This window comes from Talaromyces marneffei, chromosome 3 (genome assembly GCF_009556855.1).
Source record: "Talaromyces marneffei chromosome 3, complete sequence".
In the NCBI taxonomy this organism is placed as follows: Eukaryota; Fungi; Ascomycota; class Eurotiomycetes; order Eurotiales; family Trichocomaceae; genus Talaromyces; species Talaromyces marneffei.
This window is the reverse complement of record NC_072350.1, coordinates 2,341,081-2,354,044: the sequence shown is the minus strand read 5'-3', so window position 1 is coordinate 2,354,044 and position 12,964 is coordinate 2,341,081. Positions and strand designations below refer to the sequence as shown.

The window sequence follows — 12,964 nt, the reverse complement described above, 5'->3', positions numbered from 1 at the left end:
GACAAACAAACAGTCACTGCATTCAATGTGTCTGGAACATAAGGTGGTAGTACAATGGAGGAGGTGGAGACGGCCGCTTGAATGTTGATGGAGTCAACGCCCGTCAAGGCCGGAGCGGGTGGCTGTTTCCACGGCAACAGCACAGCAGTTCACGCTATTCCGTTTTTGTACTTCCTTAGGGTTTCAAGTATGTACGTACTAAGTTATGTAGGGCTAAGTTAAGAACATCATCTTTGAATTTCTATATCTACGTATTTCCAGATAAGTAGCCAGACATGACGTCTGATACTTCGTATCCCAAGGTAAGATGTACGCGCTACCTGAGGAATAATGACCTAATGTAGCATCATCTAGTTGTGATACGACACACTGTAGACCTCATATCCAGCCGCTTTGTTGCCCGAATTGTCCACCTTTCCATTCGACTTGATGGTCAAGTACTTGCCACCGATGTACTGCACACTATAGCCCTTTCCAGCTTCAAATGTGATCTCGAAGTTGGCAGCGGAATTTGCTTGCTCACTGGCAGCGACTAATTTGCCGTTCTTTCCAATGAATTGTCCGTCGAGGGCACTTGAAATCTGGAAAGTGCCGTGGGAACCATGGATGACCCAGCGCTGGTCCTTGCTGTCGTGCTTGGATGTGGTCTTGGTTGCTGTGAGAGCATTGGTACCCTTGCCCTTGGTAGAAGCAGGGTTGGTCAAGGCATAGCCGTTTGATTCAAAGGTGAGATAGCGGCCCTCGGTCAAAGAACCAATAACCTGCTTGAATCCGTTTTCGAAATACAAGGAATCCTCAAGAGTCTGCTTGCCGTATGGCACTGGTGGTCTGGTAGAGGAGAAGGTTGATTCACAGCGGCTGGTACCATCAAAGTTGCCTTTGGAGTCAGTGTGAGGAGCCTCGGCAGTAGGAACTTGGGGAATGCTGTAATCAGGCTATTGATAAGTCAGTATGTATCTAGGCGTACGCCAAATTTGAGTTAAAAGCTTACGTTGGCAAAGTCAAAAGCATTGACAAAATCACACATATTCTCACGGCGCCAAGCTTCCATGCCCTTGAGCTCAACATTGTTGTAGCCCTTGGCTGCGAGCCACTTCTCAATAAACAGAATCTGAGAGTTGTGGTCACAGTGCTCGCCGAAAACTCGTCCACCACGAGTCCAGGGTGAGACAATCCAGGAGGGGACACGGAAACCAGGACCAGTGTAGGTTTGGCCGAAGACACCAAGGGGATCTTCGATCCATTCACCTTTGGTTCCGGCGGGGGAGTGGAAGGGGACAACAGCATCACCCCAACCGCCAGTTTCTATTCAATGTCTGATTAGCTGTGATCAAATAAGTGCTGGGGATTGTACTTACCATCGTAAGAGATGAACAACGCGGTGGAGTCGTACTTGGGACTCTTGACAACGGCATCAAAGATCTGCTGGTGCAACCAAGCTCCATCCTTGGGCTGCCAAGGGGGGTGTTCCGACAACTGTTCCTGTCCGATGATGATACTCACTTGGGGGAGAGTACCGGCGGCCGCCGCCGCAACAAAGTCATCAAGACTGTACTGGTAAGAGTTACCGTGAATGTACAAAGGAGAGTCGGAGGCAGCCTCTTGGTACTGCTTGAACCAGGCATTTGGGTTGTCGTCATAGTTGTTGGTGTTTTGCCATACTTGCCACGACACATTGAGGCGTTCGTAGATCTCGAATGTTGTCTCCCATGTAAGGGGATAGCAGGAAAATGCTCCGTGTGCTCCGGTTTCACAACCTATATCGCACCGCGATTTACCATTAGCCTATCTTCCTTATATATAAACAAATCGTGCATGGGTAAGGCGTACCAGGAGTTTCATTGTTGTCAATATAAACAGCACCAGTACCATTGATCGTTCCACTAACCCAAGTCGCACGGTTGGGGTTAGTCGCCGTGATCTGACCTTCCTGATACATATCGCTGATAGTGTATCCCTCGGCCATGGCAAAGTGAACGGGGAGTTCTTCTCTCTTGAAGTAACCCCAGCTCCAAGGGGTGTTGTGGGTGGCCCACTGGTTGTTGAGATCGCCATTGAGAGCCAATTGATTGGATCTATAACCGTTACTTCCTGCAACCATGCATTGAGTGGCCTCTGACCAGTCTCCGCCTAGGTAGTTGAGATACCATGGCAGGAGGTAATCGGTCGCATTGGATAAGGTCGAATCGACCTTTCTAAGCTCGAACGTTAGTATATATACATGTGTGTTTATCGGCGGCTACAAGCGTGATAAACTAACTGGTACCAAACGGAGCGACCATCGGAATTGACCTGAACGTTGGGGTCATTGAAACCTCTTACACCGGCCATTGTTCCAAAATAATGGTTGAAAGCTCGGTTCTCTTGCATGAAGAGGACGACATGCTCAATCTGCTCCAAGCCGGTGGCTTTTACTGGGCTGGCGCTCACTTGGCTTGCACCCAAGCCCAAGCCTAGGGCAACACTCAATGCAAGAGCCATGTTGGAAATTGATGTTCGTGAAGAAGTGATTATTCCCAATGCTGTCGAGCATCAAGAAAAAAAACCGACATTCAACAACGAGGCACGAAGGACAGAAATAGTCGAATAGAAGTCGATGCACAAGCGCACGTTCCCATTCCTCAACGTACACAGTAAGCTTTAGTGTTTCTTTCTTAATTTTAAACTGACGCTATTCCTAGCCACGTTCTTCCGCGTGTTTCCTACTTCACGCCCTTCTTTCTCGCTTTTCGGCTGATACCGAGAGGCCAAAGCAAATCGGCCAACTTGCCGAGGCTGCCGTTGAGCTTCAAAACCTTGAATGAACCCAGCCAAGCCAGAAGAAACAAAAGATTCGTCGCGTTACCTGAGAACACCATCAACTGCGGGGTACACAATCCCATTCTCAGACCAGTGATAAAGCGATATATACGCATGAGGATCGTAAACAGCGTTAATAAGTGGCAGGGCTAACGGATGCTGTCTTAGGGCTTACGTACTACGTAGTACGTAGTATCAATCAATCGATGCCTCTGGAGAATGCGACTTGTCGAACTAACATTCTGGAATGGGCACGTGTGAGCAGCGAATCTGTTCTGTGGCTGCAACGTACCAAACGCCGGCCTTGGCCTGGCTTAGCACGCACATACATAAGCTTAATTTATTCGTGATCTCTTTCCTTGTTCGGTCTGGGAAACAATTGTTAAGAATTTATTCTGGAACTGTTCTCCTTGGTTTCTCTACCCTGTGCTCGCTCTAGTTCTGGTTATTCGTTGCTTCAAGAAGCATTTGTTTGTATGCCCAGGAAACTGCGGGGCTGACTGACTTAGGGCTATCTAAGCTCACGGAACCCTCGGCATGTCACGACAACCCTGACTTTTCCTACATCGGTGCTAGAGAACATTATGTCTGGAAGTTAGTGACGGACCGACATACTCTGTATGCATATGTCGCTCTACCTTGCCGTTTGCTCACACGATGCAACGACGACCAAGTAAACGACAGCAACATGCTCCCAAATCTCCCGATCCAACAATACAACCGGTAGATGTGCAGGGGCAATCAGAACCAGGAGAGAAAAAGCAAAAAACCAAACTTACAGCTTATATTTATTCGAAACTGTTCGTTACGGTGGTCTGTATATTGCCGTTTTTGGCAGCACTTGTGCTTTTCGTCCGTTTTTACTACGAGAGCAACAACGGCGACAATACTAGCCGTTTATCAAAATCATTGCATGATCATGACTCAATTCAGTCCTTGAGTCTGGATTTAGACAATCGCATATATGAGAATGGCCATCTACGGCCGGAAGACCACATTTATCGTGAGCCGGCTACACAGACACTCAATTGGAGTATAACTGCCGGCCAACGGCGACCGGACGGGGTCGACAAGAGGGTTTATTTGATTAACGGTATGTCTCAGCGTTTAGTGAAATGGCATAAATACTGATTCCTCATGCTAGATGTCTTTCCTGGACCGTTGATTGAGGCTCGCTCAGGAGATACACTGCAAATCCTTGTGCACAATGACCTCGAGGACGAGCAGCTATCTCTACACTGGCACGGCCTCAATATGAGAGGTATGCATTACCACCAATCACAAGTATATATTATAGTTTTCAAAGAAATCCAGCTAAATAAATGTATAGGCGCTAATACAATGGACGGGGCTATTGGCGTCACCCAATGCGGCATCCAACCCGGCCACTCATTCTGGTACAACTTCACCATTTCCGAGACTCAAAGCGGCACATTCTGGTACCATGCACACTCCACCGTTCAAAGGTCAGATGGTCTATATGGAGGTCTTATTGTGCATCGACCTGTTTCCCATGCTCGTCCGCCCACTACACCTAATGTGCGGGGGTTACTTATCAAGCATCAGGATTTGAATGGGAAGGAGGACGATGAGGATTCAGTCCTGGATAGTGTTAAGTATAGCTACGATAAGGAAATTGTATTGATGATTGGGGATTGGTATCATCGTACGGCCAAGGATGTGGCTAGCTGGTATCTATGGTGGGGATCCAGAGGGTATGAGGTAAGTTAGAAACTTGTCACCATGCATCGGCGCAGAGGATATGAGGCAGCTAATCTGGAGTAGCCTGTTCCGGACTCAATGTTAGTGAACGGAGCTGGTCGATTCGACTGCTCAAGAGCAGTTCCAGCTCGACCTTTGGATTGTATAGGTTCTCCCGATGAGAGACCACCTTTGATCCTTGGCGGGGAGAGCTCATATCGGATCAGGGTTGTGAATACCGGGTGGGAAGTTCCGATATTAATGCCACGGAATGAAGACGCTAATTGTTGTGGTTAATAGATCTCTCACTGGAATAACCCTTGGTTTTGCCCAAGGTACTTCAATACAAGTGATTACCCTTGATGGCGGCAATCCGGTCGAGATGAAGCTAGACGATGATGGAAAGTCTTCGGTTGGAATTCTCTTTCCAGGTCAACGAGTGGATTTCGTCTTGCGGCCTGTGAAGGACAATGTTTCATGGATGACTGTGAAGCTCGATGAGTCGTAAGCATAACCTCCTTCTTGACAAGAAGATACATGATCTAACAAGGCCTATCTAGCGACTTCAAAATCGGCAATCCAGCACTAGTAACCCATCAATCATTCCCCATCCTTCAACCACCACTATCTTCAAAGGCTTCATCCCCCTCTTCAACAATCCCAGACGAATCCAGCGACGGCCTAGAAGGTAACATGATCGATATCAACAATCTCTCCTCAACAAGCACAATCCTCTCCCATCTCCCTCCCAAATCAGAACAAACACACATCGTCTACGCAAAAGTCGAGAAACTAAGCCGTCTCCAAAACATCCCTTACGGCTTCTTCAATCGCACAACATGGAGCATACAAAGTGACCCTCCGTATCCGTTACTGGGATTGCCGAGAAATCTATGGGATAAGAATCAGCTGGCGGTTTCGACGGGCCTGGAAGGCGCGTGGGTTGATTTGGTGGTTAATAATTTGGATGAGGGGGCTCATCCGTTTCATTTTGTATGTCATCTTTAACCCCTGTGGTTTTTTTTATGTTTATTATTAACGAGTGGTGAAACACAGCATGGCCATAGTTTCTACGTTGTGGCTCTATATGAATCTCCAGCCGGCTCATCGCGCTGGGGCTCATACAACCCTTGGGCCACCGACAATGGTAGCGCAGATGAAGATCCTTACGACCTATCAAGAGCAGTCCTTCGAGACACAGTTCAAATCCCGGCGCGTGGATATGCAGTCCTCAGATTCAGGGCGGATAACCCTGGCGTCTGGATGTTTCATTGTCATGTTATGTGGCATCTGGCGGGTGGGATGGCGATGTTGATTGATAGTGGAAGTGATGGTGTTGCTGCGCATGAGCCTTGGTTAGGGGCAAAAGGGATGGAGTGTCGTGTATGAGTATGTTTGATATAACGAGTTTGTTATTAGATTTTTGCTTCGTGCATAAGAATATCTCAACGATATGTAAAACTATAGTTACTAGATAATTACAAATAAATACGAGAGACGCATTCATTAGCATAACATATCACAGACAAATAAAAACACACGACCAATGCCAATAAAGAGAAGATAGACTAGCAAGGATTAGTAACAATCTGAAACACAACTGCCAGCCCGTCCAAATGCTAGATATGTAACAGTGAGCCAACAAAAAGTAATTAACAGGTTTTGATACATTCTGGTTTGGGTTCAGAGTAGAAAAACAAGTGGTACCTGGGTATCAATTTGACTTTTGACGCATGCACTTAGTCACGATGAAAGCACAGACTGAGTTTTACTTGCAGAGCGAATACTTCCTGGTAGTTGACTGGAGTAAACCGCGGTGTACGATCTGATCCCCTTCAAAACTATCAATCAAGGGTTGTTGAGCAACGGCTCTCGTTCGCGATCAGTCGTCGAGTCAGGTGCCACAACACGCTTGAGCCAGAGGTCTCGTCCTGTATAAGCAGCGGAAGAGACGTATAGCGAGCCGACGAGAAAGACCGCGAAAATGACAAAGGCAAAGATCCATTGGAGAGCAATAACCTTGATGGCAATTTGTTTGACAGCGAGGGCTGAAGCGGTCAGTATATCCGAATCAGAACGGCGAAGTGAGACAGGACTTACAAAGAGTCAAAATAGATAATGAGTAACCGAAGATGTAATCCTTGGCGGCAAAGATGTGAACGAAGCCAATCAAAAATATCACCCAAATGAAGACATTGGCCACTATTCTTGCGGGCAAGCCATTAGCATGTACGGCGACAGCTCCATTCCAGAACAGAGCCGTAAGCGACCATGCATATGGTCCTGCAATGGCAGGCCAGTGCACAAAAGGTGGAGATTCGCGGTGAGTCCAGTATGCAGAAGCCTGGCTGATGACGTGGATAATAAGGATGACTTCGGCTACCCAGAAGCAGTTGCGGACCCAGAGCATGATGAATGCAAAGATTAGGAGATTGTTGAGGATGAAGTGAGAGGCTACATTGGCGGCGCTGGTGACTAGGGTGGTGTTGTTGGAGAAGAAGTGCCAGATGTAGCTCACTTGAGATAAGAGCAGCAGGATCCTGCGGATTCATAATCAAAATACTTAGAGAGAAACAGTTTCTACCGAGTACGCGCTGATTACTTACCAGTAAATCCCAGTGATGGTTGTGTTTTGCGAGAATGGTGTCGGGTGCCTGTTTGCTTGCTTCCAGATATTGTGTCCATGTTCCACATCATCAGGCTTGTGGATGGAATAGTAGATGCCAACGACAAGGACCAGAGCCCAAGACAGAACTGATAGCACCTGATACGTGATCAGAGCATTGTGGTGGTGAGATTCGCGTTGAGCGAAGGGGTTAACTGTTGTGCATTAGGGAATCATCAACGCTACGATGGACATGGTTTGTTTACTCACAGTTAACCATTCTGATAGCCTTGACAGGTTGTTAGCAGAGATATTGAAGAAACATTAACTCGTACAGTTAGGAATAGGAATAAAGTCAAAGAGAAGACGGAGAGAATTCTCGTGAGGTACTTGGTTGGGGTTGTCGCACGCGGACAATGACGTATGCACAGACAGCACCAAGTGGCGAGATACTTCTACCTTCAAACCACGCTCACCAATGATACTTAATTCATCTAGACAAAACAAACAGTAGAACTTATGATTCAGTGCGAAGCTAAACCCCGCAGTTTGACGAGGCGTTGGCCGTCATTGTTTTTATTAGGTAAATCCCTGACTCGTAATTATGCAAGCCCTAAAATCAGGACTCTGGATTGCCTGAGCTTCTTCCTTGCAGAACACTATCTAAGTCTCCAATACAGACAATTGACATTCATTATGTCTCCTTATTTGGGAACAGGTGGCTTTTTACGATATCCTTAGCGAAAGACTGGAGGATGTGATTGGGGAAATGAGAAGTACGCTGGGAAGGTTACCAACGAGATGGTGGCAGCAATGGAAAAAGAGAACAGAGCTCTTCCTTGAAGATGGGGGCTGGAACCCTAATTTCAATCGAATCCAATCCCCAAAGATTCAGACCTTTGGAGCAACGACTATGGGATGGGCAGAGGCGAAACTCTTGAAACTTACGATCTAGATGAGAGGGAAATTCATGTCATATCCCTTGGACAATGGTTCCTTGTACTCGTCGTCGCGAGGAAAAGCATATTCCAATCCTACACACTCTTTTCACAGCGTCAAGTCACGCCACGAGAGTGATCGCAAGAATTGGAAGGAAATGTGATCACCCTTATCCGCCGATTGGCTATGACTAGATCATGCATACATCATATGCAGGCAAAGCCTGCTTGCAGGGAACGAATGATATATCCATTGAGATACTGTGTCAAGTCATGGAAGGAGCAGTACGACATAGTCCACATAAGCAAAATGTCTTCTGACCTTCATGCGGACTTACACTAGGACAACATTGGCCTTTGATGCGTGCAGGTGTATATTTGATTCGACGGCAAGTCTCTGAATAGGTTTGACCTGCTGTCTCAAATTGGGGCCAATAGCTCTGACGTCATCGACATAGTATTTGATTGTTGAGTATGGCTGGCTAGGGAAGTATGTGACTGTGAAACGTAACGAGTTTTCCAATAAAGGCAAATCCATCACTTGAGAAATCAAGAATAGAGAAGAGCTGCAAGAGAAAGAAACAAGAAGCAATCATATCATCCCTGATTGGTTGTAAAAGAGATCTGTAATTGGCAAATGCGGGGTATGAATTCACAATCATGATTGGTCCGAGGAAGTGCAATTTCGTCATCTATACAAAAAGACAGGCGTGCAGCTATCTTTAATTGACACTATGTGAGATGACATTCTGGTGCATGGCATCTTCGCCATCTTTGGTAGGCGCTGATAGCTGATTGGGATAATCAGGTAAGCTGGATGGACATCAAAGCAGATCATGTACCTTAGATCATTTTCTTCTGGATACAAGATCGACTACTCAGGTTGCTTCTGACAGTATGAATTGTGGAAGCCCCAGTGTGGCATCGAGGCCGTTGCCGACACCGATTTAGATTTAGGCTATATCAACATCTAGGGGTCAAAATATTGAATTGAGCAAGAAGCTAGGTATGAATGTCATATACTAAAAGTCTCACAAAGAGAGCATATCGTGTGGTTACAATACAAGCGTTGGATAACGTATGAAGATATCCACGCTTCACTGCAAAGGTGACACTTCCAGAAAGACTCCAACCCTTTGGCCATGTCAGCCTCGGTGGGTGCCTCCACAAGGTTTACTGTATTCCGATCTCTGGAGTGCTTTTCTGCTAGTTTCGCCTCTGTGATTTGGCTGTCCTCTGGCGCTTTGATTGCCGCGGCTTTCGCCAGAGCAACCTCTCTCGCAGCGTCTCTCTCCTCTATCTCAGCTCGCTCCCCCATAATTAAGCTTCCAAACCCAGCTAAATCCTCATCATCCATTTTAATATCATTCAGAGACCGTGTTTCCTCCCAATTTCCAATCCCTTCTGAGGATGCAGATGAATCTAATGGCGGATCATCATGATTTAATTGGTCGCAGTTTGATTTATCGTCAATCTGCTCTGGCTCGGTATCTGCTCTAGAATCATCATCTTCGTCACCATCTGTCCGTGGTAAGGCGAACAAGGCTAACTCCTCCAAGTGACGTCCTAGATGTCTGTCGATACGGACTGCGTTGGTTAATTTCTCGCGACATAAGGGGCAATCGAATCCTGCGTCCCTTTGAGACTGGATGAAGTGGCTGGTCTGTAGATGGTGGTACCATTCCCAACGGCTTGCATAGAGCATCGCCGGCGTAGAACAGTCTGGAAAAACGCACACATACGGCATAAGATCCGTAAAGACATGCCGTATCCACGAGCGCCTATCTCGGATCGTAATGACATGAAAGCAATAAGGACATTCAAATGGTTTCCCTTCTGCTGATTCCTTTTGGAGGAGAAGGAATCGAAATTCTATCATTATTTTCTAGTAGACTTTGAGCATAAGATGTTTGAGAAACCCCGGAGTCTGATGCTGTCTCATCGATGTGGAGATGCTGATTTACCTCAAATTCCGTGGCAACGGTCTCAGACAAGATTGTTGACCCTGTTTCTGACTGGCTCTCTAAAGCGCTATTGATGCCTTTACTCAGCTTCATATGATGCCGCTCTCGATATTTGAGACCCGCCCTCCGCCTTGATATTGCAACACCAAGTCTGTTGATGATACTTTTATCGGCTTCTGGGTACTTGTTGTCAACGTGTAGTACATCATAAATTTCGAAAGGTGCCGAATCTGCCTTTTTGATACCCACGAACTGATCATGTCGTGTTGGCCGCCGTATAACCATAGACATTTGAAATAGACAATCGATGGTGTTTACAAGTCCTTTGAATATTTGCTGTACTTCCGAGCCATTCATTTCTTCTAGCTCACTATCATCTTCGATAGGGATGGGTTCCCCTTCTGGCTCCTGAAGCACCTCTTCCAAGTCATCAAATGCTCTTTGCAATCCCTTCAAAAGACGGATAATTTGGTCTCTGATGTTTGATGCGTCTCGCAATCGATAATCGAGAGATGACGGGCCAACTTGATGAGCGCCAATATTGGCTGCCCAAACTCGTAGTCTTCCAAGTTCATCTTGCCATAGTTCTTGTGGGATCTCGGTCACATTTTGTTGTAGTGTAGTTGAAGCAATTAAGTTGTTGAATCGTTTCAAACAATCATTCAGGATGGAAGAGATCGAGGCCATTGCGATTTCCGAAAACGGCCGCGATCTCCGAAGGCCACGAAGAAGATTGGAGGGATGAATGCGAATTTTCGTAGAAGCAGTCTTATAGGATCAGTACATGCGATAAGACTGAGTAGATCAAAGAAAGGTCTCAAAAGGTAGTTGTGATGTGGAATACTCCCACACTACTGAAATACCTCGTTAGCATTGGATGTACAGGTATCACACGCAGCCTTGCAAATGAGCGGGGGTGCTGTGCGGGGTAGCCAGCAAGTTCTTAGCTATAGATGAAGTCGTAGCCTTGCTGGAACAGCCTTTTGCAAAATTTCCTTTATTCATCAAGGGGAATCACAATGGTAACAGGTATAGAGGCTGCCGGCATCGCTCTTGCCATTCTGCCCTTGATAGTCAATCAGGCAGACAACTATGTGCAGGGGTTCGAAACGCTCAAAACCTTTCGAAGTCGAAAGTATCGACAGCACATGGAAAGCTATTACAACAGCCTTTCCACTCAGCGAACCATTCTCGAGAATGTTCTGGAGCGGTGCTTCCAGGGTGTAGTTGAGTACGAAGAAGATATATCCGAGTTGATCAATAATCCTTCAGGACCCTTGTGGCACGATCCAACCTTTCAAAATATGCTCTGCAAGAAACTCGGTCGAAACTTCGATAACTTTATACGAACAGTGACAGAACTAGCAGGGCTGCTGGAAGAGTTTTCCGCGAAGTTAGGGTTATTGACTCAAGACTCAATGAAAGTGCGTGCATTACTTTTCTTCTATGTTGGAACTCTATCGAGGAAAAAGATTCTAATATCACCTAGACGCCCGAGATACTATGGAATAATTCCCCTGTGGCAGAGCGAGAGATCAAGAAGATCAAAGATATACTCTCCAAATCGATCTACACCGACTATATAGACAAGATTAAAAATGCCAATGCAACTCTTCAAACACTTGTGGAACAGTCAGAATACCGAGAGACCATTCGGAGAAAGGAACGATTACCAAAAAGACAGCTACTGAGTATCAAAACTGCACGGGGAATTGCGTACAGTTTATACGGCATAATTACTCGTGGGGAATTCTGGAATTGTCATTGCCGAGATCAACATCGCGCCCAAATTCAACTGGGCGTATTCAGAAGCGATGATACTACTGAAGCATCCGGGATACCGAAGTTCCGGATGATGCTTACTTCAAAGGCTTTGTTTGAGCCCGCAACCTCATGGCATTGGCAAGAGGTTGAGACCGAATCCTCAACGACCGATACACAAACGTCAGAAGCTAGATCGGCTTCAAAGAAGGGCAAACTCCCTGTGGTGCGGGAGATTAAGGTCAAGTTTGCTCTGGCGACACTGCCTCTACAGAGCGTTCCATGGCCCAAAGTTGAGAGCATCCACTTGGGACTACCAATCAAGAATTTATGCACCACCCTCTGTGATATTAAAGCCAATAATCGCATTTGCGAAGAACGAAAACTGATTGGTTTCTTATCTGACCAGAGCCATCGGCACACCATTTATGCCATTGGGGATTCTACTATAAATCTCCAGTTACAGTCACTCGAAGCCTTGCTCATGTCTTCATCAAGCCCAAGGGATATACAGGATTCATCTAAGATAGTTCTCAGACGACGCGATCGTTTGCGGTTAGCCGCCAGTCTCTCCAGCGGTATCCTCCAGTTCCATGGTAGTTGGCTGAAGGCACAATGGCGGACGAAGGACATTATGCTCAGGAGAAGAAGCGAATCCCAAAACAAGTCTCTTGATTCCATATATCTAGTGCAGCAGACACCACCAGAAAATGCCAATCAGGTCGGTACGCCAACGGCACAACAAAACAGCCCTCCAACACATCTTATCCGAAATGAAATCCTCTTCCCCCTAGTCCTGGCGCTTGTCGAGTTATCCCTAGGTCAGACTATCGCCTCATTGCGTAAACCTGAGGATGGTGACCCTGTAGAGGCGGTAGCAAATCTCAAAACTGCCCATCGTCTTCTTCCAGATGTCCTTAACGAGAGTGGGATAGGGTATCAGGAGGTCGTTGACAAGTGTCTGGTTTGGCCTGGTAGGAAAGACGTCAAATTTGATGACGAAGAATTTCAGAGGACAGTGTTCCAATCGATAATCACTCCATTGGTAGAAGACTTGAAACATTTTGAAGGAGAGTAGCAGATGCATTAACAGGATATCCTACCTATAGATGAGGTGTCATTTTGGTGTGCGCTGTGATCAATTAGCGAGGTCTTGATAGAGTATTTGGTATATTAGTGTATCTTTCAAAATTATA

At 46.3% G+C, this 12,964-nt stretch overlaps 5 protein-coding genes across 5 annotated transcripts; 2 read left to right on the top strand and 3 right to left on the bottom strand.

Annotated features, from left to right (window-relative positions):
- Positions 1-350: 350 nt before the first annotated feature.
- EYB26_004599 (uncharacterized protein) lies at positions 351-2,481 on the bottom strand (the record flags this gene model as incomplete). The annotated part of the gene is made up of 5 exons (XM_054263890.1): positions 351-935; positions 992-1,305; positions 1,359-1,757; positions 1,831-2,195; positions 2,261-2,481. The coding sequence occupies 5 exons, from the start codon at positions 2,479-2,481 to the stop codon at positions 351-353; spliced, it is 1,884 nt and encodes a 627-aa protein (XP_054119865.1).
- Positions 2,482-3,456: 975 nt separating this feature from the next.
- Positions 3,457-5,889, top strand: EYB26_004598 (uncharacterized protein; the record flags this gene model as incomplete). Its single annotated transcript, XM_054263889.1, has 7 exons — positions 3,457-3,892; positions 3,944-4,060; positions 4,130-4,521; positions 4,585-4,742; positions 4,801-5,004; positions 5,061-5,493; positions 5,557-5,889. 7 exons carry the CDS (start codon positions 3,457-3,459, stop codon positions 5,887-5,889), a joined length of 2,073 nt encoding a protein of 690 aa, XP_054119864.1.
- A 459-nt stretch (positions 5,890-6,348) lies between these two features.
- Positions 6,349-7,385, bottom strand: EYB26_004597 (uncharacterized protein; the record flags this gene model as incomplete). Its single annotated transcript, XM_054263888.1, has 4 exons — positions 6,349-6,548; positions 6,601-7,040; positions 7,107-7,320; positions 7,376-7,385. 4 exons carry the CDS (start codon positions 7,383-7,385, stop codon positions 6,349-6,351), a joined length of 864 nt encoding a protein of 287 aa, XP_054119863.1.
- Positions 7,386-9,058: 1,673 nt separating this feature from the next.
- EYB26_004596 (uncharacterized protein) lies at positions 9,059-10,694 on the bottom strand (the record flags this gene model as incomplete). Its single annotated transcript, XM_054263887.1, has 2 exons — positions 9,059-9,928; positions 10,008-10,694. The coding sequence occupies 2 exons, from the start codon at positions 10,692-10,694 to the stop codon at positions 9,059-9,061; spliced, it is 1,557 nt and encodes a 518-aa protein (XP_054119862.1).
- A 332-nt stretch (positions 10,695-11,026) lies between these two features.
- EYB26_004595 (uncharacterized protein) lies at positions 11,027-12,846 on the top strand (the record flags this gene model as incomplete). Its single annotated transcript, XM_054263886.1, has 2 exons — positions 11,027-11,431; positions 11,497-12,846. 2 exons carry the CDS (start codon positions 11,027-11,029, stop codon positions 12,844-12,846), a joined length of 1,755 nt encoding a protein of 584 aa, XP_054119861.1.
- Between the last annotated feature and the right edge of the window lie 118 nt (positions 12,847-12,964).